The sequence below is a fragment of the Armigeres subalbatus genome, chromosome 3 (genome assembly GCF_024139115.2).
Source record: "Armigeres subalbatus isolate Guangzhou_Male chromosome 3, GZ_Asu_2, whole genome shotgun sequence".
Lineage (NCBI taxonomy): Eukaryota > Metazoa > Arthropoda > Insecta > Diptera > Culicidae > Armigeres > Armigeres subalbatus.
The window spans coordinates 224,260,180-224,283,422 of NC_085141.1; the positions used below are offsets into that span (position 1 = coordinate 224,260,180).

Consider the following 23,243-nt stretch of genomic DNA (forward strand, 5'->3'; position numbering starts at 1 on the left):
ATTATGCGATTGTGGGCAGTGAAATCAAATGTGAATCTGATAGAAATATATTAAATTTGAGAAATATGCACCAAGTTCCGAGTGTGTTGTGAAAATCGTGGATTATTTCCGATTTATGTCAACTGTGATCTTTATCTTCACGAGTGGAATTCATTAAAATGCGAAAGGCTGACCTCGAGTATAAAGTACAGGGGGGTATTGGAACCAAAACCACGTCTGTTGGTGAGCTTTATACCCTCCGGTGACAAAGATAGTTAACAGCCTCAGTTTCAATGATGTTTGATGTTTCTCAACGTCAGGGAGATTAGAGAGCGATGAGGGCTATGATGTCAGAAAGTACATTATGATTGTTTAATGGTTGTTAAATCCGCCTTGCGATCTTTCGAGATAAGTCTCGAAAAAAAAATGTAGAGCAAGTTATGTTAGAAGTGATTCTGGCACAAGCCACATAGGGGGAAAGACGGCTTTGGCAGGTTTTGTTCTATTATTGGCAGGGGGGTTTTTGTCGACCAAATTTTATGAAATTTTGCCACAATATTCGTTGATATGCAAAGAATGCTTAGGCCAAATTTGAGCCTAGTCAGTCATAAAAAACCCCCCTGTCAATAATAGAACAAAACCTGCCAAAGCCGTCATTCCCCCTAATTCAAAACTTTTTGATTGAAATTATTTCAGAAATATTAACAATTAAGAATAGATACTCTACCCTGTGTGGAGGTGAATGAATTGGTCGGATTTTTTAAATCTAAAAAGCAAAAACGAATTAGATTTAAAAGCTTTTTTTTTAACACGAGATTTCTTGGCCACCCATTTTTCATTAACTTCGATTCTAAAGTTTTCTTTTATCTCTTATATCAATCAAGTCCATATCATGTTTTGTTGTTCATTTCATACACAGAGAAAAAATCCGTGGTAATAACTACATGGTTTGATGACTTTACCCATTAATGGGTACTCTGTTATTGTTAATATTATTCCCACAGTGAAAAAATCACCCATTTTCTCACAAAAGTGCCTCTCCCCATTTAAATGGGTAGAGGTTTCAGAGAAATTCACCACTGTTTCAGTGTATGTGACAACATTCCGCATGGGCCACAGATGATTTTTACTGTGCGCATGGTAAAATTAAACGGGGTTGTTAAAAAGATATTTTAGTTACCAGATAAAGATTGTCGCTGTCGTCGCTGTCCGGAACATCTTTTGCTGGCGAGGATTGACGATTAAAGGTTGGAAGAAGAAGAAGTCGAAGGATGATATCTGAAAAATATTGCACGGGGAAGCATACGGGAAGTTTTTTAAAACTCTTCTCAAAAATTCTAGGAGCAACTTAATTAAAAACGGTTAGCAGTACGGGTTTGGACTTTCCTTCTACTGCATAATAAACGCAATGTTTTGATTTCAAATTTTATTTTATATCATACTTGATACACGATATAAGGAAAGTCCAACCCCGTACTGCATTCCGTTTTTAATTAAATCGTTTCTAGAATTTTTGAGAAGAGTTTTAAAAAAGTTTCCGTATGCTTCCCCGTGCAATATTTTTCTAATATCGACTTCTTCTACATGCAACTTTTAATCGCCAATAGGGGAGCTAAATGTCAAAGAAGGAAAATCCATACGATTTGACAGCTTGGTACCCAACATGTTCCGGACAGCAGAACAAAGGGAATCGAAGCGATAATCTTTATCTAGTAACTCAGGGCTGTTACAACAGTCGCGGATTTCGCGATTTTCGCGTTTTTCGCGAATTTCGCGGATTTGTCGCGGATTTACTTCTCCAGTCGCGAAAATCGCGGTTCCGTCAAACATTGTCGCGAAAATCGCGGATTTATAACTACACTATCGCGAAAATCGCGATCTCCCTCAATTTAATTTTAGGATTAATTCAACATCCAAACACATGGTATTTGAATAACCTTTCAATAGTCATATGGATGTTGGTTTAAGTGGACACATAGAAAGTCTGTCGAATTGTTAGATCGATCATATTGCATTTCTGGATTACCGAAATGCCGAGTACTATTTATTTTATTGCTTAGAACTTTTGTGCCGCTAATTGCAGAATTACAATTATGATTATTTGCGCTGCATAGAGAGTCGATGATAAACTCGGATCAAACGCAGTAATATTCACACGTGCAACTGCCGGGACGGAACTGATAGATGATCGAAGCTGCTTTCATTTAGGTGTTTTTAAATTTATAATATTAGGTTCAACAATAATGAGGAAAGGATTAAGAAAGATTAATCAATTTAAATTAAGAGGAAGGCCGGACCAGAAGGGCCACCTTAATTACTATCATCAGAATCATTTCCAATGTGACAAATGAGCAATATATCTATTCGGAAATTTCAATTCTAATTTGAGTTATTCGTAAAATGAGACGAAGTTTTAAATACAGAACAGGAAATTGGAATATATCGATCATGCAAAGGCTCTAATATTAATTTCTAATTATCATGTCATATGAGAAAAATAAAGTCTGTACAATAAAGAGAACATTGAAGTTTATAGCCCTTACTATTCTCAATTAATAATTATTCTATTTACAATTTATATCTTTGATCAATATTCTGGACTGAACAGATGTCGAGAAGTTTTTCGTCCATCAACATGGAAAATTGCTCATAAAAAAAATCATAAATTTGTGTGGACCATTGACATTTGACTTACCCCTAACTAAATATATTGAATTTCTCGAAAAAAAAACCTTTAAAAATAAATTTCTTTAAAAATGTTGACCCGTTTCATATTCGCTGATTCTGCGACAATATAGATTTTTATCAGAAGATGAAATGTCTGTTTACAATATACTAATATTGTGGGATACTTCAATGTTTAATATAATAGGCGTATTTGTAAACAGGCTTTATTGCGCTTATTAGCAGATGACAGGGGGCAGCAGGGACTTTGTCCAAGGGCTTGACGATCCCTCCCCAGGCCATCTGCGAGTTGTGGCGCCTGCCTAGGATGTGGTGGGGTTTGACAGTGGGCCCTGTTAAACCTCTAAAAAAAGCTGCATGTATCCGCAAGCAGGCTCCGCCAAAGCGACCGTGTGCCGCTCAAAGCGCACAAGCCCAAGTCCTGGTGTTAGGTGGGACGCTAAACAGCCCTGACACGACGGCCCTCCGGCGAGACAGGAGGTTTGCGCAGGCCCAATAAGCCGCCTGGAAAACCAATAATTACGAACAATATAAGAGATAATGCGACTCGATATAATCGGCAAAGACCTAGGCGACGAATAAAGGATCACGATTGGAAGCTTGGAACATGGAACTGCAAGTCGCTAGGTTTCGCAGGTTGCGACAGGATGATCTACGATGAATTACATCCCGCAACTTCGACGTCGTGGCGCTGCAGGAGATTTGCTGGACAGGACAGAAAGTGTGGAAAAGCGGGCATCGGGCGGCTACCTTCTACCAAAGCTGTGGCACCACCAACGAGCTGGGAACCGGCTTCATAGTGCTGGGAAAGATGCGCCAACGCGTGATTGGGTGGCAGCCAATCAACGCAAGGATGTGCAAGGCTGAGGATTAAAGGCCGTTTCTTCAACTATAGCATCATCAACGTGCACTGCCCACACGAAGGGAGACCCGACGACGAGAAAGAAGCGTTCTACGCACAGCTGGAGCAGACATACGATGGATGCCCACTGCGGGACGTCAAAATCGTCATCGGTGACATGAACGCGCAGGTAGGAAGGGAGGAAATGTATAGACCGGTTATCGGACCGGATAGTCTGCACACCGTATCGAATGACAACGGCCAACGATGCATAAACTTCGCAGCCTCCCGCGGAATGGTAGTCCGAAGCACCTTCTTTCCCCGCAAAAATATCCACAAGGCCACATGGAGATCACCTAACCAAGAAACGGAAAACCAAATCGACCACGTTCTAATCGACGGTAAATTCTTCTCCGACATCACAAACGTCCGCACTTACCGCAGTGCGAATATTGAATCCGACCACTACCTCGTTGCAGTTTGCCTGCGCTCAAAACTCTCGACGGTGTACAACACGCGTCGAAGTCGGACGCCGCGGCTTAATATTGGGCGGCTACAAGACGGTAGGCTAGCCCAAGAATACGCGCAGCAGCTGGAAGTGGCACTCCCAACGGAAGAGCAGCTAGGCGCAGCGTCTCTTGAAGATGGCTGGAGAGATATTCGATCCGCCATTGGTAGCACCGCAACCGCTGCACTGGTATGACGGCGAATGTGAGCAGTTAGTAGAAGAGAAGAATGCAGCATGGGCGAGATTGCTGCAACACCGCACGAGGGCGAACGAGGCACGATATAAACAGGCGCGGAACAGACAAAACTCGATTTTCCGGAGGAAAAAGCGTCAGCAGGAAGATCGAGACCGTGAAGAGACGGAGCAACTGTACCGCACTAATAACACACGAAAGTTCTATGAGAAGTTGAACCGTTCACGTAAGGGCCACGTGCCACAGCCTGATATGTGCAAGGACATAAACGGGAACCTTCTTACGAACGAGCGTGAGGTGATCCAAAGGTGGCAGCAGCACTACGAAGAGCACCTGAATGGCGATGTGGCAGACGAAGATGGCGGTATGGTGATGGACCTAGGGGAACGCGCGCAGGACATAATACTACCGGCCCCGGATCTCCAGGAAATACATGAGAGATCGGCCGGCTAAAAAACAACAAATCCCCTGGAGTTGACCAACTACCAGGAGAGCTGTTTAAATACGGTAGTGAGGCACTGGCTAGAGCGCTGCACTGGGTAATTACCAAGGTTTGGGAGGAAGGTTCTGCTGCAGGAGTGGATGGAAAGTGTCGTGTGTTCCATCTACAGAAGGGTGATAAACTGGATTGTAGCAACTACCGCGCAATCACATTGCTGAACGCCGCCTACAAGGTACTCTCCCAAATTATATGCCGTCGACTAGCACCAATTGCAAGGGAGTTCGTGGGGCAGTACCAGGCGGGTTTTATGGGCGAACGCTCCACCACGGACCAGGTGTTCGCCATTCGCCAAGTACTGCAGAAGTGCCGCGAATACAACGTGCCCACACATCATCTATTCATCGACTTCAAAGCCGCATATGATACAATCGATCGGGACCAGCTATGGCAGCTAATGCACGAAAACGGATTTCCGGATAAACTGACACGGTTGATCAAAGCGACGATGGATCGGGTGATGTGCGTAGTTCGAGTTTCAGGGGCATTCTCGAGTCCCTTCGAAACCCGCAGAGGGTTACGGCAAGGTGATGGTCTTTCGTGTCTGCTATTCAACATCGCTTTGGAAGGGGTAATACGAAGAGCGGGGATTAACACGAGTGGCACAATTTTCAATAAGTCCGTCCAGCTATTTGGCTTCGCCGACGACATAGATATTATGGCACGTAACTTTGAGAAGATGGAGGAAGCCTACATCAGACTGAAGAGGGAAGCCAAGCGGATCGGACTAGTCATCAACACGTCGAAGACGAAGTACATGATAGGAAGAGGTTCTAGAGAAGACAATGTGAGCCACCCACCGCGAATTGGCATCGGTGGTGACGAAATCGAGGTGGTAGAAGAATTTGTGTACTTGGGCTCACTGGTGACTGCCGAAAATGATACCAGCAGAGAAATTCGGAGGCGTATAGTGGCTGGAAATCGTGCATACTTTGGACTCCGCAAGACGCTTCGATCGAATAGAGTTCGCCGCCGTACCAAACTGACAATCTACAAAACGCTCATTAGACCGGTAGTCCTCTACGGACACGAGACCTGGACGATGCTCGTGGAGGACCAACGCGCACTTGGAGTTTTCGAAAGGAAAGTGCTGCGTACCATCTATGGTGGGGTGCAGATGGCGGACGGTACGTGGAGGAGGCGAATGAACCACGAGTTGCATCAGCTGTTGGGAGAACCATCCATCGTTCACACCGCGAAAATCGGACGACTGCGGTGGGCCGGGCACGTAGCCAGAATGTCGGACAATAACCCGGTGAAAATGGTTCTCGACAACGATCCGACGGGCACAAGAAGGCGAGGTGCGCAGCGGGCAAGGTGGATCGATCAGGTGGAAGATGACTTGCGGACCCTCCGTAGACTGCGTGGCTGGCGACGTGTTGCCATGGACCGAGCCGAATGGAGAAGACTCTTACATACTGCACAGGCCACTTCGGCCTTAGTCTGAATAAATAATATAGCAGATGACAATTTCTGTTTAAATTGAACTAATGTCGCGTTAGTATTATCGGACAGTACATTGTCGTCAGGATTAGTGGATGTGTAAACGGGCCATCCCCATCAAATATCAAAAGCGCTTTTGCTTCGCGTTGCTTATACAAAGCGGAACTTTCGTCATGGAACGCTTTGAGGAAGCAGAAATGCTCGCGCTTTACTCTTCTCTTTCGATTTTGTTCCGATTGCGCTCTCTTCACCGAATCGCGCATGCGCTGTTTGAAGCGTTTGTCGATAGGCACCAAACCGTGCACTGCATGCGAGGAACGCTTTGACTACCTATACATTGCGGTTAGAGCAGATGATCCACACATACAAAATAATGCGTGTATGATGCATGACAAAACGTTCTCGGCTGAAAGTTCCGTGTTGATACAACATGTGGTGTCGGTGGGTCGGTTCGGTATCGTAGAGAAAAATATAACGCGTCCCCACCGCAGCATTTGGTTGTCTCACGTCACATGCCGCCTATAAAAAACATGCATATTTTCCGTTTATGTATCTAATAGTCAAATTTGCATGAAACGTCTTTCGAATGCACATAATTCAAATACATGCTTGGATTAGAAAGACAAGAAATCTATCTAGAGTTTAAATGTTGGGAATAAAATTGCAACATGTGCAGTGCACAGGTTGCACATGCGGACGCGACGCCTCTGCCTGTGCTACAAAATTTCTCGCTGTTACTATATCCATTGAGAGTTCGTTCGGGATTCCTTAGTTGCAACAAACTGTCTGACTGAACTTCAGCCTTGAGCGTAGCGTAGCGTACTAAAAAGTATAATTCAAATATAACCCTTGATCTACCTGGTATTTAACTATGACAACGGACTGCCATCTGCACAACAAACTTATAAAGAAATGAAATGATACAACATCGATTCAAATGGGGGTTTCCCGGCAACATTAAAAATTAAATTCCTTTCGGGCATAGTTCAACGCTGCACATATATTTTCTGTGACTCAAAATATCAGCCCCGTGGCAAAAGAAGCTTATCAGCGTAGCGAACATCTTCATGAATGTGTCCAGCATACATTTTGAAAAGTACTTCTCCCGAATCGTGCCTTTACAAGCAACTGGATTTTATCCAAAATATTGTTGGCTACACTTTTTCAATTTGGTCAAAAATAATACCAGTTATTATGGGCATGTAAATATAATCCTAAAACATCTTTCAGCACACCATTTATTTCATTTCATTTTCACTAATGAATGTTGTTCGATTTGCATCCCCGGACCATTTCAACTGTGATGCTCGTCACAGTATAAACAATAATAATATCTTTTGTTTGATTCGGAGCGGGAGAACAAGTTACGAAATATGATTTCGTGTAGCGTTTGATTTCACCTGTAGATTCCCTCCAATTCGTAAGTTTATTATATTTTATCATCAAATAACATAATTCCCATGGTCAATGATGTAAATCTTGCAAATTATTTTGAAAACAATTTTCAGATTTAACCAAAACAAATAGTAAACAAAACACATGATGTTTATTTTCGTGCAATAACCGAATGAGCTACCGTCCATGGACATGGTGGCTATTGTTAAACCCCTTGTGATAGTAGGTATAAGACACCGGGGGGGCAAAATATGGTTGAAGCGTTAACTATGCAGTTTTAGATATTACATAAATAAGCGAATGTTCTTTCATTTTATTTTCTAACATTGAAAAAAACATTGAAAAATTTTAAAATTAAGTAAGAAACCATATTTTTGTTTGTCGCGAATTTGTTTTTACAGTCGCGGATTTCAATTTGCTAGTCGCGGATTTCGCGGATTGGAATTCGACTAGTTTGTAACAGCCCTGAACTAAAATATCTTTTGTTTGTTATCTGCTGAAAATCGGCGGTGCATATTCTTAAAATAACCCTCGGAATGGTAGTTTCGACTGCAATATTTTTTTGCGTGTAGCTTCTGCCGGGTAAAACTTTATTTAGAAGCCTCAGTAGCTTCAAAAATTTTAACGAACCCACACATTGTTCTAAATATAACATCTGAGGCTTGAGAGTGGATTTTTTTTTTCTCAAAATGTAATTTGTCATTGGAATGACGTTTTGCCTAGAGGCCTTGATAAGAGAAACGCGGATGCTTTTCATTATTTGAGACGTACACTTTGAATATTGTTTATGCTTTCTCCAGGAGCTAGCACTAGCCCAATGCGGGTTATATGTCGACAATTTGCAAGGAATTCTCAGATATAAGGCCGTTTTTGTGGAATTGATTATGGGAATGTGAACGACGTTGGAAAGACGATGACTGTAGAGATTTTCAGGTGGACTAGTTTCCTTGTAATATGTTGTTGGGTATCATACTATCATATTTTTGATTTTGTTTAATTTTTTTGGCTTTATTATTGTGATTTTGATGTAGAAATACGTCTTTCGGTAAGGTAGGGGAGGGGGGTCATTCCAAAGTTTCAAATTTGGGACATTTTCAAGATAATTTTGAGGTGAACTAGCCTAGGGCTAAAACCTCATTAATAAAGATTATTAAAAAAAACATTTTCAAGATAATAATTATATCTGACGACTTGGGGACTATGTCCAAGGGCTTGACGATCCCTCCCCAGGCCAGGATGTGGTGGGGTTTGACAAAAGATATTTTAGTTACTAGATAAAGATTGTCGCTACTGTTCCCTTTGTTCTGCTGTCCGAAACATGTGTGGTACATACCTGTCAAATCGTATGGATTTTCCTTCTTTGACATTTAGCTCCCCTATCCTCGCCAGCAAAAGATGTTTCGGACAGCGACGACAGCGACAATCTTTATCTAGTAACTAAAATATCTTTTGGTTTGACAGTGGGCCCTGTTAAATTCCTATAAATAGCTGCATGTATCCGCAAGTAGGCCCCACCAAAGCGACCGTGTGTCGCTCAAAGCGCACAAGCCCAAGTCCTGGTGTTAGGTGGGACGCTAAACAGCCCTGACACGACGGCTCTCCGACGAGACAGGAGGTTTGCGCAGGCCCAATAAGCCGCCTGGAAAACCAATAATTACGAACAATATAAGAGATAGTGCGACTCGATATAATCGGCAAAGACCTAGGCGACGAATAAAGGATCACGATTGGAAGCTAGGAACATGGAACTGCAAGTCGCTAGGTTTCGCAGGTTGCGACAGGATGATCTACGATGAATTACGTCGTCAGGAAAGAAAGTGTGGACAAGCGGGAATCGGGCGGCTACCTTCTACCAAAGCTGTGGCACCACCAACGAGCTGGGAACCGGCTTCATAGTGCTGGGTAAGATGCGCCAACACGTGATTGGGTGGCAGCCAATCAACGCAAGGATGTGCAAGCTGAAGATTAAAGGCCGTTTTTTCAACTATAGCATCATTAAAGTGCACTGCCCACACGAAGGGAGGCCCGACGACGAGAAAGAAGCGCTATGCACAGCTGGAGCAGACATTTGATGGATGCCCACTGCGGGACGTCAAAATCGTCATCGGTGACATGAACGCGCAGGTAGGAAGGGAGGAAATGTATAGACCGGTCATCGGACCGGATAGTCTGCACACCGTATCGAATGACAACGGCCAACGATGCATAAACTTCGCAGCCTCTCGCGGAATGGTAGTCCGAAGCACCTTCTTTCCCCGAAAAAATATCCACAAGGCCACATGGAGATCACCTAACCAAGAAACGGAAAACCAAATCGACCACGTTCTAATCGACGGTAAATTCTTCTCCGACATCACGAACGTCCGCACTTACTGCAATGCGAATATTGAATCCGACCACTACCTTGTTGCAGTATGCCTGCGCTTAGAGATGTCATAAAATCCCGATTAATCGATTAGTTACTAATCGATTACTCTTGATTCTTGTCGATTATTGAATCGATTAATCATTGTATAGTAATCGATTCAAAATTAATCGATTATCACAACGATGAATCGATTAATCGAAATAATCAATTAATTTTCGACATCCTTATGGTGTCGTAAAATTCTGATTAATCGATTAGTAACTAATCGATTACTCACGATTCCTCTCGATTATTGAATCGATTAATCGTTGGGTAATAATCGATTCAACATTAATCGATTATCACAACGATGAATCGATTAATCGAAGTAATCGATTAATTTGCGACATCTCTACCTGCGCTCAAAACTCTCGACGGTGAACAACATGCGTCGGACGCCGCGGCTTAACATTGGGCGGCTACAAGACCGTTGACTAGCCCAAAAATACGCGCAGCAGCTGGAAGTGGCACTCCCAACGGAAGAGCAGCTAGGCGCAGCGTCTCTTGAAGATGGCTGGAGAGATATTCGATCCGCCATTGGTAGCACCGCAACCGCTGCACTTGGCGCGGTGCCCCCGGATCAGAGAAACGACTGGTATGACGGCGAATGTGAGCAGTTAGTAGAAGAGAAGAATGCAGCATGGGCGAGATTGCTGCAACACCGCACGAGGGCGAACGAGGCACGATATAAACAAGCGTCAGCAGGAAGATCGAGACCGTGAAGAGACGGAGCAACTGTACCGCGCCAATAACACACAGAAGTTCTATGAGAAGTTGAACCGTTCACGTAAGGGCCATGTGCCACAGCCTGATATGTGTAAGGACATAATTCATTCATTTATTTAGTTAACATCTAAACAGATAACACTGAATCAACAATTTGACGCCACAATGCACGGTTCGAGGCCGCATCTCTCCATCCTCTGATACGCCCCACGCTCGCCAAGTCATTTTGCACCTGGTTTGCCCATCTCACTCGCTGCGCTCCACGCCGTCTCGTACCTGCCGGATCGGAAGCGAACACCATCTTTGCAGGGTTGCTGTCCGGCATTCTTGCAACATGTCCTGCACATCGTACCCTTCCGGCTTTAGCTACCTTCTGGATACTGGGTTCGCCGTAGAGTTGGGCGAGCTCATGGTTCATTCTTCGCCGCCACACACCGTCTTCTTGCACACCGCCGAAGATGGTCCTAAGCACCCGTCTCTCGAATACTCCGAGTGCTTGCAAGTCCTCCTCGAGCATTGTCCATGTTTCATGTCCGCAGAGGACAACCGGTCTTATAAGCGTCTTGTACATGACACATTTGGTGCGGTGGCGAATCTTTTTCGACTGCAGTTTCTTCTGGAGCCCGTAGTAGGCCCGACTTCCACAGATGATGCGCCTTCTTATTTCACGACTAACGTTGTTGTCAGCCGTTAGCAAGGATCCGAGGTAGACGAATTCCTCGACCACCTCGAAGGTATCCCCGTCTATCGTAACACTGCTTCCCAGGCGGGCCCTGTCGCGCTCGGTTCCGCCCACAAGCATGTACTTTGTCTTTGACGCATTCACCACCAGTCCAACTTTTGTTGCTTCACGTTTCAGGCGGGTGTACAATTCTGCCACCTTTGCAAATGTTTGGCCGACAATGTCCATGTCATCCGCGAAGCAAATAAATTGACTGGATCTGTTGAAAATCGTACCCCGGCTGTTACACCCGGCTCTCCGCATGACACCTTCTAGCGCAATGTTGAACAACAGGCACGAAAGTCCATCACCTTGTCTTAGTCCCCGGCGCGATTCGAACGAACTGGAGTGTTCGCCCGAAATCTTCACACAGTTTTGCACACCATCCACCGTTGCTTTGATCAGTCTGGTAAGCTTCCCAGGGTTCTCGTCCATAATTTTCCATAGTTCTACGCGGTCTATACTGTCGTATGCCGCCTTGAAATCAACGAACAGATGGTGCGTTGGGACCTGATATTCACGGCATTTTTGAAGGATTTGCCGTACTGTAAGTATCTGGTCCGTTGTCGAGCGGTCGTCAACGAAGCCGGCTTGATAACTTCCCACGAACTCGTTCACTAATGGTGACAGACGACGGAAGATGATCTGGGATATCACTTTGTAGGCGGCATTAAGGATGGTGATCGCTCGAAAGTTCTCACACTCCAGTTTGTCGCCTTTCTTGTAGATGGGGCATATAACCCCTTCCTTCCACTCCTCCGGTAGCTGTTCGGTTTCCCAGATTCTGACTATCATTTTGTGCAGGCAAGTGGCCAGCTTTTCCGGGCCCATCTTGATGAGCTCAGCTCCGATACCATCCTTACCAGCTGCTTTATTGGTCTTTAGCTGTTGAATGGCATCCTTAACTTCCCTCAAGGTGGGGGCTGGTTGGCTTCTATCGTCCGCTGAACTGACGTAGTCATCTCCTCCGCTGCCTTGACTTTCACTGCCTGTACTCTCAGCGCCATTCAGGTGTTCCTCGTAGTGCTGCTTCCACCTTCCGATCACCACACGTTCGTCCGTCAAGATGCTCCCATCCTTATCCCGGCACATTTCGGCTCGCGGCACGAAGCCTTTGCGGAATGCGTTGAGCTTCTGATAGAACTTGCGTGTATCTTGAGAACGGCACAGCTGTTCCATCTCCTCGCACTCCGCTTCTTCCAGGTGGCGTTTCTTCTCCTGAAAAAGGCGGGTCTGCTGTCTCCGCTTCCGTTTATAACGTTCCACGTTCTGCCGGGTACCTTGCTGCAGCGCGACCGCCCGCGCTGCGTCCTTTTCCTCCAGGATCTGTCTGCACTCTTCGTCGAACCAATCGTTCCGTCGACTTCGACCCATATACCCGACGTTATTCTCCGCTGCGTCGGTCATGGCTGCTTTGACTGTATTCCAGCAGTCCTCAAGAGGGGCCCCATCGAGCTCACCCTCTTCCGGCAACGCTGCCTGCCTTGCTTCAGTCGCTCTAGGTCGTACCGCGGCGGTCGTCGGTACCGAACATTGTTGATGACGGATAGTTTTGGGCGCAGTTTAACCATCACCAGATAGTGGTCAGAGTCGATGTTAGCGCCACGATATGTCCTGACGTCGATAATGTCGGAGAGTGCCGTCCATCAATCAGAACGTGGTCGATTTGTGATTCTGTCTGCAGTGGTGATCTCCAGGTGTACCGATACGGGAGGCTGTGTTGGAAGTGCTGCAAATGGCCATATTGTTGGAGGCGGCGAAATCAATTAGTCGTAGGCCGTTTTCGTTCGTCAGCCGGTGAGCGCTGAACTTTCCAATAGTCGGTCTAAACTCTTGGCCAACCTGAGCGTTCATATCTCCTATGATGATTTTGACGTCGTGGCTTGGGCAGCTGTCGTACTCACATTCCAGCTGCGCGTAGAATGCGTCCTTATCATCATCAGTGCTTCCGGAGTGTGGGCTATGAACGTTGATTATGTTGAAGTTGAAGAACCGGCCTTTGATCCTCAACCTGCACATTCTTTCATTGATCGGCCACCACCCGATCACACGCCTTTGCATATCGCCCATCACTATGAAAGCTGTTCCCAGCTCGTATGTGCTGCCGCAGCTCTGGTAGATGGTATGATTACCTCTAAACGTTCGCACCATTGATCCCTTCCAACAAACCTCCTGCAGCGCTACGATGCCGAATCCACGGTCCTTGAGCACATCGGCGAGTATGCGTGTGCTCCCGATGAAGTTGAGAGATTTGCAGTTCCACGAACCGAGTTTCCAATCGCTAGTCCCTTTTCGTCGCAGTGGTCTTCGCCGATGGTTCCAGTCCGTACTCTCTTGTTGATTGTTCGTTGCTTATGATTTTTAAAGGCTGGCTTGCAGGGCCTGACACCAAACCCCATAAATTCCCGGTGGACCATGGTGCACAGTTTCACTTAGAGTCGATGATCAGCCGCCCCTAACGTGGAGAACAGACGCTGTTGTGAGCCGATCCTGACATGCAGAACAGACGCTCAGTAGGATTTGCACCTCCGAAGAGGAGCAAACCCCCCCCACCGGGGTTGGTTACCCGATCTTTCCTAAGATTGCTCGTATCCCGGCCAGCACCAGCACCCGGAGGTAGGGATAGGAGTTGCCGAGTAAAAGGCTAAGGACCGCGAGATGGGGTCTATTTGATTCCTTCAGGTACGCGAAGTACCAATGGTACGCTTTACCCAGCATTTGCCGTGTAAGGACATAAACGGGAACCTTCTTACGAACGAGCGTGAGGTGATCCAAAGGTGGCGGCAGCACTACGAAGAGCACCTGAATGGCGATGTGGCAGACGAAGATGGTATAGTGATGGACCTGGAGAACGCGCGCAGGACATAATTCTACCAGCTCCGGATCTCCAGGAAATCCAGGAGGAGATTGGCCGGCTGAAGAACAACAAAGCCCCTGGGGTTGACCAACTACCAGGAGAGCTATTTAAACACGGTGGTGAGGCACTGGCTAGAGCGCTGCACTGGGTCACTACCAATATTTGGGAGGAGGAAGTTTTGCCGCAGAAGTGGATGGAAGGTGTCGTGTGTCACATCTACAAAAAGGGCGATAAGCTGGATTGTAGCAACTACCGCGCAATCACATTGCTGAACGCCGCCTACAAGGTACTCTCCCAAATTTTATGCCATCGACTAGCACCAATTGCAAGGGAGTTCGTGGGGCAGTACCAGGCGAGTTTTATGGGCGAACGCTCCACCACGGACCAGATGTTCGCCATTCGCCAAGTACTGCAGAAATGCTGGAAATACAACGTGCCCACACATCATCTATTCATCGACTTCAAAGCCGCATATGATACAATCGATCGGGACCAGCTCTGGCAGCTAATGCACGAACACGGATTTCCGGATAAACTGACAAGGTTGATCAAAGCGACGATGGATCGGGTGATGTGCGTAGTTCGATTTTCAGGGGCATTCTCGAGTCCCTTCGAAACCCGCAGAGGGCTACGGCAAGGTGATGGTCTTTCGTGTCTGCTATTCAACATCGCTTTGGAAGGGGTAATACGAAGAGCAGGGATTTACAAGAGTGGTACAATTTTCAATAAGTCCGTCCAGCTATTTGGCTTCGCCGACGACATAGATATTATGGCACGTAACTTTGAGAAGATGGAGGAAGCCTACATCAGAGGGAAGCCAAGCGGATCGGACTAATCATCAACACGTCGAAGACGAAGTACATGATAGGAAGAGGTTCAAGAGAAGACAATGTGAGCCACCCACCACGAGTTAGTATCGGTGGTGACGAAATCTTTTTTTTTAAGCTTTATTAATGTGTTTTTTGGTGACGAAATCGAATGGAGAAAACTCTTATATACCGCATAGGCCACTTCGGCCTTAGTCTGAATAAATAAAAAATACCCAATATTATGCCATTTTTTGTTTTTGGAACACAAGCATTCACAGCAGAAATTGGGGGGAAATGCTTATATAATCTTCCGGCCAATGTCATCATATAGTGCATATACTCCTGTATATATACGATTGTGATGCATCACCAGTGCTACGATGTGCACTCATTACCTGGCAATCTAACTGCATTGATTGTCTGCCTTTTCAGAATTCCCAATAAGATTCCGCTTAAATATCGCAAATGATGGTTAATTGTTTGTGCTAAGGGAAAGAAAAGTGCAGTGGGTATCGGCCAAGTTCCCCCTGGCGGTGCTAAAATGATAAGCGGGAACAATACCTAATTCACGCGTTATTATTTTATGTGGGGGCACGCATGGAACATATTTTTCAACGCGGGTGTCAGGCGGCTGACCCATGCTCGACCAAAATAGTAAAATTTAGCTAGAATATTTTAATTTTGTTTGATTATTTTTATTTTATTTTTATTTTTGCCATCAAATGATTAGGAGCTTATTTTCAACATCACATAACGCAAGAGAGGGTAAAACTCTGCGTTGCATAGAAAAGTTTAGGAGGTTCCCGATTCGGTGCAATGTTGCACTGTTGTGTGGGGCATGGTTGTCAGCCCCATGCTAAGAGCTCAAGTTTAGCGTAGCCAACACCAACACCAACGCCGAGCAACGTACGTCAAATCTAAAAAAGCTTAACATCATAAAACATCCAAATTCCGCTTTCTTCAATATTCAACTTTAATCGGGAATATTAATTAAATATGACTAATGAGTTTAATTGATTCAAAACTTATCCACACGATCAATTTTAATTTTACTTACATGGAGAACAACAATTTGTCTTTTATTTCACCGTAAAAAGCTTGAGCAGAATTTAAAATAAATCCTGCTCTTTAATTGTTGTGGATATTTTCAATTATCAAGCTACAATCATTGGTATTGTTGACGATTGTTGACATCTCATGCAACTGACAGCGGTCTATCTGCACACTGTGCCCGGGACATGGTGGCTATTTTTAGGCTAAGGGAGTTAGATAGGGATGTCTATAGCCTGATGGTTGTCCCGTGTCGTTTATGGCGATGTCGTTCCCGCATCTATGACGCCTTTGCTTGAACAAATCATTTTATGTAATGGCGGGACATGTTAATAATTCATTCTAGTTCTCAAATATTTTGGTAGATACTTCTGGAGGCTGTCAAGACGGTGGGAGGGACATTGCCTATGAGTGGCAGAGGCAGCTGTGCTCTGGGCGGCAGCATGGTGAAAGCAGTTTCGGGATAGTTAGGATTCAGTTTTCATACTTAAGAGAATATCTAGGATAATATTATATTTCGATGAGCCAACCTCCATTTTTTAATCACGAGCTTTATTTAGTAGCATAGGTTATCAGTACTCGTAATATACTTAATTCGGTGGGCACGCTTGGAACATATTTTTAACTCAAGTTCGACCAAAAGTGTAAAATTTAATTGATTTATTTTAATTCATTTTAATTATTTTAATCTTTCTGCGTCGAATGATTAGATATTTGTTCCCCCACTCCTTCTGCTCCCTCCTTTTCTATTTTATGTTTCCAAACTTAAACCAACGTGATCACACTAATCCCAAACTGCACGTACCTCTATCATATCAATCTACATACGAATCTACAGTGGCGTTTCCCTAACCTCAATCTACCTGTGCACTGGATTTAAATTTAAGGAATTGGTGTGCGGGAATGCATAGAATAACTAGACTTGGATTAGTTTAAACGACTCTGATTATTTTATTTTTCATTTGAGCAGTGAAAATGGCAAAATTTTAATTTTTTGTATCAGTGCACAGGCAAAAAGTGAGGTTACGAGACGCCACTGCGAATCTACATACAAGAAGCGACAATCACCAGAAAACGGATTTCAATCATTTCCCTTTTACCATAAGTATAAATCATCTAAGCTATAATACACTCTCTCGTAGCGATCCCGAACTGTCTAACCATCTAAACACTGTCTATTATGAACATAAACACAACCGTTTCTATCTCTACAAACATTTCTCTAATAAAAAGGTTCCATAGCAGTCGCTAGAGCCGGAAGCGGTCAACAAGCCGCTTCATACTCTCCTCCTCTATCTTCTATTATCTCACAATTTTACTACCCTGGAACTGAACTGTTTCGGACCCCTTATGGGTCTGAAGCAGAGGACGGGACACTCGAGCCTACCAGTCAGTGGATGGAAAGGTCCGTTGTGATAAAGGGTCTATCACAAGCCTCGGATAACCTGGACTAAGTTTTCCACGAGTCGAGTTCATATTGATTTCATGAGTTCTATAAATTGATCGTCACGTTGAAAATTTAAGCCAGCAGTGTAAACGTATTGCCTAATGTCATACAACGTAGATTGGCCACGGCCCGGGGATACGTTGAGTATAACAAGAATAACAACAAGCATTCACAGCAGAAATTCGTCTGTCGACTGTAACAAATACTTTTTATGGTACCCGGAAACTGATAAAGATTGGTCAGTGAGTCTTACTTACTTAATACTTGATGGGCTACAGCTCTTCAATGAACCTACGCCGAATGGAGTATCCTTCTCCACTGGACTCGATCCTGGGCCAATCGCTTCCAGTCGCCCTGAACATTGAGCGCCCTCAGGTCCTCTTCAACTGCAAAAAGCCATCGTGTACGCGGCCTTCTACGAAGCCTGCGGCCTCTTCTGGGTTCTCTACTAAATATTATCTTCGCTTGACGTTCTTCCGGCATACGAACAACGTGACCAGCCCACCGTAGTCTGCCGTGTTGTATAAGCTTAATAATATCCAGCCCTTTATACACCTGGTACAATTCGTGATTCATGCGACGCCGCCAGATGCCGTTCTCCTGTTTACCGCCGAGTATTGTCCGCAGCACCTTACGCTCAAACACTCCGAGAGCTCTCCGATCAGCCTCCTTTAACGTCCATGTCTCATGGCCGTATAAAGCCACCGGAAGAATCAGAGTAGTATACAGCGCGAGTTTTGTTTTCGTTTGCAGACTACGGGACTTAAGCTGGTTACGAAGTCCGTAATAAGCCCTATTTGCAGCTGCAATACGCCTTTTCACCTCGCGGGTAACATCTCAATATCGCACGTCACTAATGTTCCAAGATACACAAATTCTTCTACCACTTCAAATGTTTCACCATCCAGCACCATTTCGCTACCACCACCACCCATGTTGATTGCCAGCGACCACGTACTTCGTTTTGCTGGTATTGATCGTGAGTGTAATGGTACCGCTTCTTTGCACACCAGCTCTCCTAATCCTCGAGCGCTATATTGAACAGTACATTCGAGAGTGCATCACCCTGCTTTAATCCATCTAAGGTAACAAACAACCCGTGAGCAACTTGACGTCTCCAGTACATTGTCAGTGTACCCCGAAAAATTGGTTCAGGTGGTTCTGTCAAACTTACTTATATCGCGAGCATTTCTCGATTATGGCGTAAAAGGTTAAAAAAACCTAATTTTGTTTTTATTATTTATTATAACACAATTGCATTACTCATTAGTTATTTTGGTATAGGCTCGTATATATTCAAGCATTACGGGGCTGGGTGCTTTAAATATAGATAAAACTACAACGTGGTTTGTTGCTGGATTATTCGAAACAAGTATTTATAGGGGTACCAACCCGAGAACAACTTGACATCTGTAGTACGATACCACTGTACCCCGAAATTTTGGTTTAATAAGTTTAATTGGTTTTGTCAAACTTGTGATTATCTGAATCATTTTATGAAAAAAGCGAAAAGGAAGGTAATGTCCAGTACTAAAAACCGTGACAAAAATCAATCCAAACTAGAATTAATATTAAGAAAGAGGCGGTAGCTTATGACTCTAAGATGACCGACTGAATGTTGAATTAGCGATTACCAAAACAAATCAAATGGCGGAAATTTTACCGACGGTTAATTTTCATCGGTAGCGCTCAAATTTCGTATAATTTATAAGGATTTCGCAGATAGAATATGTTATGTGAAGTATTAATGGGTAAACTGGGCTGGAAATACAGAGGAGGAAAGCAACGTTATTGGATAAATGGGCACGGGAGATGTTGCTTTTCAAAATAGCTTATAAAAATCTAACGCAAAATGGGTCATTCATCCTTATTATTTTTAATTTATAGTAAACCCCCGCGAAATATTTCTCTAGTTAATCCGATTGTCAAATCCATACAAATGAACCAAAATAAACCCACAGCCATTTGAAAACAGACAAGATAATATATTTAAATGAGTGTTTGTACTTTTTATTCTGATGTAAAATAATATGTAAAACACGCGAAAAAAAATCGCGAACCAAATTCTCGAGGGTTGAGGCTATCGTAATTGACTTCTCCAAATGAATAAAAGTGTGCGTGATTCCGCAGTATCCCTCTCAAAGTGTTTGTGCTAGTTTTGCTGCAACTGGATTACCACCCACTTTTATTTTACACATCCTACACAGGGATATTAGTGTTGGTGATTTTGGCTTTGGAGAAGTCAATATGAAATTTTGGGTTGGAAAGTTTCTCGACTTCCCTCATGCAAAAAGATGGTGCAGTTGAAATAATAATTAATTTAAAATAATAATTAATTTAAGAATATGAACCGACGATTTTTTGCAGTCAATAAACCCGCTAAAACCGTAAATCATTACGCGCAGTGCAAATAAACTGTAGGGGTTATTTATTTAATTAAAACGGCACATCGATTTTAATATGTATCTACAAAACTATTCTCTTTACGAAAATAACCACGTTTTGTTCTGATCCAAATGTGAACCATTACGTGTGTCTTAAAAAGAAAATACCTAGTCATGATGGTAGTATCAAATCAACCGCAAGTTCCGTTGTTCTCACATCATCATTTTATGATAATCAAGTTATGAAGCTGTATGATAAAGAATAATCATTTATACAGCTAATAAATTTAACTTCTTAGATTCAACTATTAAAACTGCATAGATCAGTGGGAACTCGTTGTCTAAAATTAAATGGGCGATATATTAAACAAATTTCTTTTTCCAAAGCGACAAATTTCAACATTTTAAGCATTTGAAGTTTTGTTCAGAATCTCTTCATTAATTGCAATTACCAAATTCACCCCATCCATATGACGCTCTTTTCCGTTGTTTGTTGACAACAAATGACGAATCAAAAAACAAGGTTTCTATACCGAGGTTTCTACGTTTCTACGGAGGAAAAGTGTGGCGGCAGTGTAGGATGACCCATTGTTTATGTTTCGAAGCGCAATCTGCGATTTGCAAGTGGGTACGCGAAACTAACGCCAAATGTCAAGTTGTGGGGGGGTTGGTAACAAATGACGTCGATATTTCATCCGCAACCCTTACACTTGATTTCGATCCGTCCAACGTTATACGAATCAGCCGAATCAGTTTCGCCGGAAAACCATGTTCAAGCATAATTTGCCATAATTCATTCCGTTTCACTGAATCGTACGCCGCCTTGAAATCAATAAACAGATGATGTGTCTGCAAGTTGTACTCCCGGAATTTGTCAAGGATTTGTCTCAGGGTAAACATTTGATCCGTCGTTGATCAGCCCTCCGGCCTGGTATTCGCCGACGAAGGACTCTTCAAGCGGTCTCAATCTGTTGAACATAATACGGGACATAATTTTACACGCCGAATTAAGGAGGGTTATTCCTCGGTAATTGGCGCACTTCACTCTGTGCCCTTTCTCAAAGAGAGGGCAAATGAGGCCGTCCATCCAGCTAGCAAGCAATTCCTCGTTTTCCCATATTTTCGACATAATATGGTGCAGAACTTCATAAAGCTGCTCACTGCCATGTTTGAGAAGTTCAACCGGGAGCCTTATTGTTCCCCCGCAGCCTTATTGTTTTTCCGCTTTTTAATAGCTATTCTAATCTAGTTTAGGCAACTCCACAGCTTGTCCATCATCGCTAATATATCGCACTTCCACTATTCAACAAAGTCTCAAAGTGTTGCTTCATCCTGGCAGTCACTGCGGTTTTATGTCAGCAAACTAATTCACTGTTGACCAATTTTGTAGTGGAGGAAGAAGTTACGCTGATAGTGTTTACGATACCGCTCAACAATGGATTATTGCAAAGCATGTCAAATTAAATTTTGCCCTGGAGATATCGTCGTGACTTGTGATGGATTTTGTCATGATTCAGTTCCATAAGTATGATGATGTATTTTCTTTTTAATTTCAGAACCAACCCAAATCTACCGTTATTTGCGGACACGAAACATGATATCTGTAAGCTTTAAGAGTATAGTATTTTAGTCGATTATTAATTTTTATTTTTCTTATTTGGCAGCCTATATTTTTGAATCGTAATTTATCATACATGCGCCACAGAATGTCGCGATCACACAAAACACGAAATGTCTTCAAGATCGACTCAATGTTGGCCCAAAAAATGAACAAAATGCGGAATGACAAAGCAAATGGATTGTCGTTGACTGGTGAATACCTGACGTTGCTGTTTTTGGGCTTTTTTGACCAGATACACGACGACAGTATGTCGGATGATCAAAAAATGGCGGATCTGGGTGAGAACAGCGCCAAAACAGTACAAGTGGAAACAGTTCTGTTGAAAATTTCTCACAACAAACGTAAAGACATCTCGTCGGCACTGATGCAAGTGGCCATTGGAAAGTCAGAAGTGATAGTCAATCCGGTAGAAAAACTATCGGAGGATAAGGTGCCTACTATTAGCATTGCAACAGAATCGTTTAGTTCAGTTGGAATAAATCAGATGACGGGACCGCAATTGTCATTCCTGTTATTGTTTAGAGTTCATATGCATTGTAATTCAGAGAGCAACTACTGCGTTATTTCTAACGGAGTTGAAGGATATGAAAATGGGGGAAGTGATGATGAACCTTCTAGTAAAAGGCAAAAAATCAGCGGAACCAACAAACTGTTCGGAACGGAATTAATCATTTATGACAAATACGGACGGTGTTTACTGAAAGAAGGCGATTATGAACTTTCAGTACAAGAAATATTGCCACATCAGCAACAGATGCAGAAATATAACTCGCCGAAGAAAAATGCGACATGGGAAACTATTCAGCCTCTGAACGGTGATCATCTCGACATGGACATCATGGATATTTGCAAACAAAACGGACTAGACGATCAGAACCCGATTGTTATGTTCAGAAAGTCGCCGAGCCTTAAGTTTCGCTTACAGTGGACAAAAGAAGCACTGCCTGTTCTGGTAGATCGACCAGAGCCCGTGACGATAAATTTGAATAGCAGCAACGACAAAGAAAATCATAAACCTGAAGCTCTTTCATCTACATTCAAAAGAAACCTCAGCATTAACATAAATAACAATAGCATCCTCACACCTGCAGCAGCCACCGGAAACTCAAATATTCCCACTCCTTTGGATGCCAATTCCGGTGCACTCGTGCCCCTCGGAGCAACTAATGCAACTTTAGGTTCAACAGAGCTTAAACTGTACATCGATGAACCCAAAATTGATCACATTATCTATCAGTTTGTGTATAACAACAACTCCCGCCAGCAAACGGAAACTAAGTCGGACTTTCATTGCCCGTGGTGCAGTTTGAACTGTGGCACCTTGTACCCCCTGCTGAAACACCTGAAGCTTTGCCACGCCAGGTTCATTTTTACATACATCCCCATACCGCCGAGTGGGGCACGTATCGACGTATCGATCAACGAATTGTACGATGGATCTTACAATGGATCTCCCCACGATTTACTCGGTACCGCAAATGCCTTCTCCCGTCGGGGCCCTATGCGTCGAACGGTCGTCACAAACCTTCTCGTGTGCAGACCCCGAAGGCAGAAGCACAGCCTAACGGAGTTTATCGAGTGCGATGAGACCGAGTTCGACAGCCAGCGACCGTTCATCACCGGTCACAGCAGGTGAGAGTTGATAATAGTTTTCAAAAATTGTTGTCTTTTGTGTTTG

General features: G+C 43.8%; 1 protein-coding gene across 1 annotated transcript in view; it reads left to right on the forward strand.

The window, feature by feature from the left end:
* Positions 1 to 23,243, forward strand: part of LOC134222317 (polycomb protein suz12) — a gene marked incomplete at its 5' end in the record, with an annotated part of 43,912 nt that overhangs the window by 1,232 nt on the left and 19,437 nt on the right. Inside the window, 2 exons of the mRNA XM_062701460.1 lie at positions 21,501 to 21,547; positions 21,609 to 23,197. Coding sequence (XP_062557444.1) covers positions 21,501 to 21,547; positions 21,609 to 23,197 — 1,636 coding nt within the window. The remainder of the gene's footprint in view (positions 1 to 21,500; positions 21,548 to 21,608; positions 23,198 to 23,243) is intronic.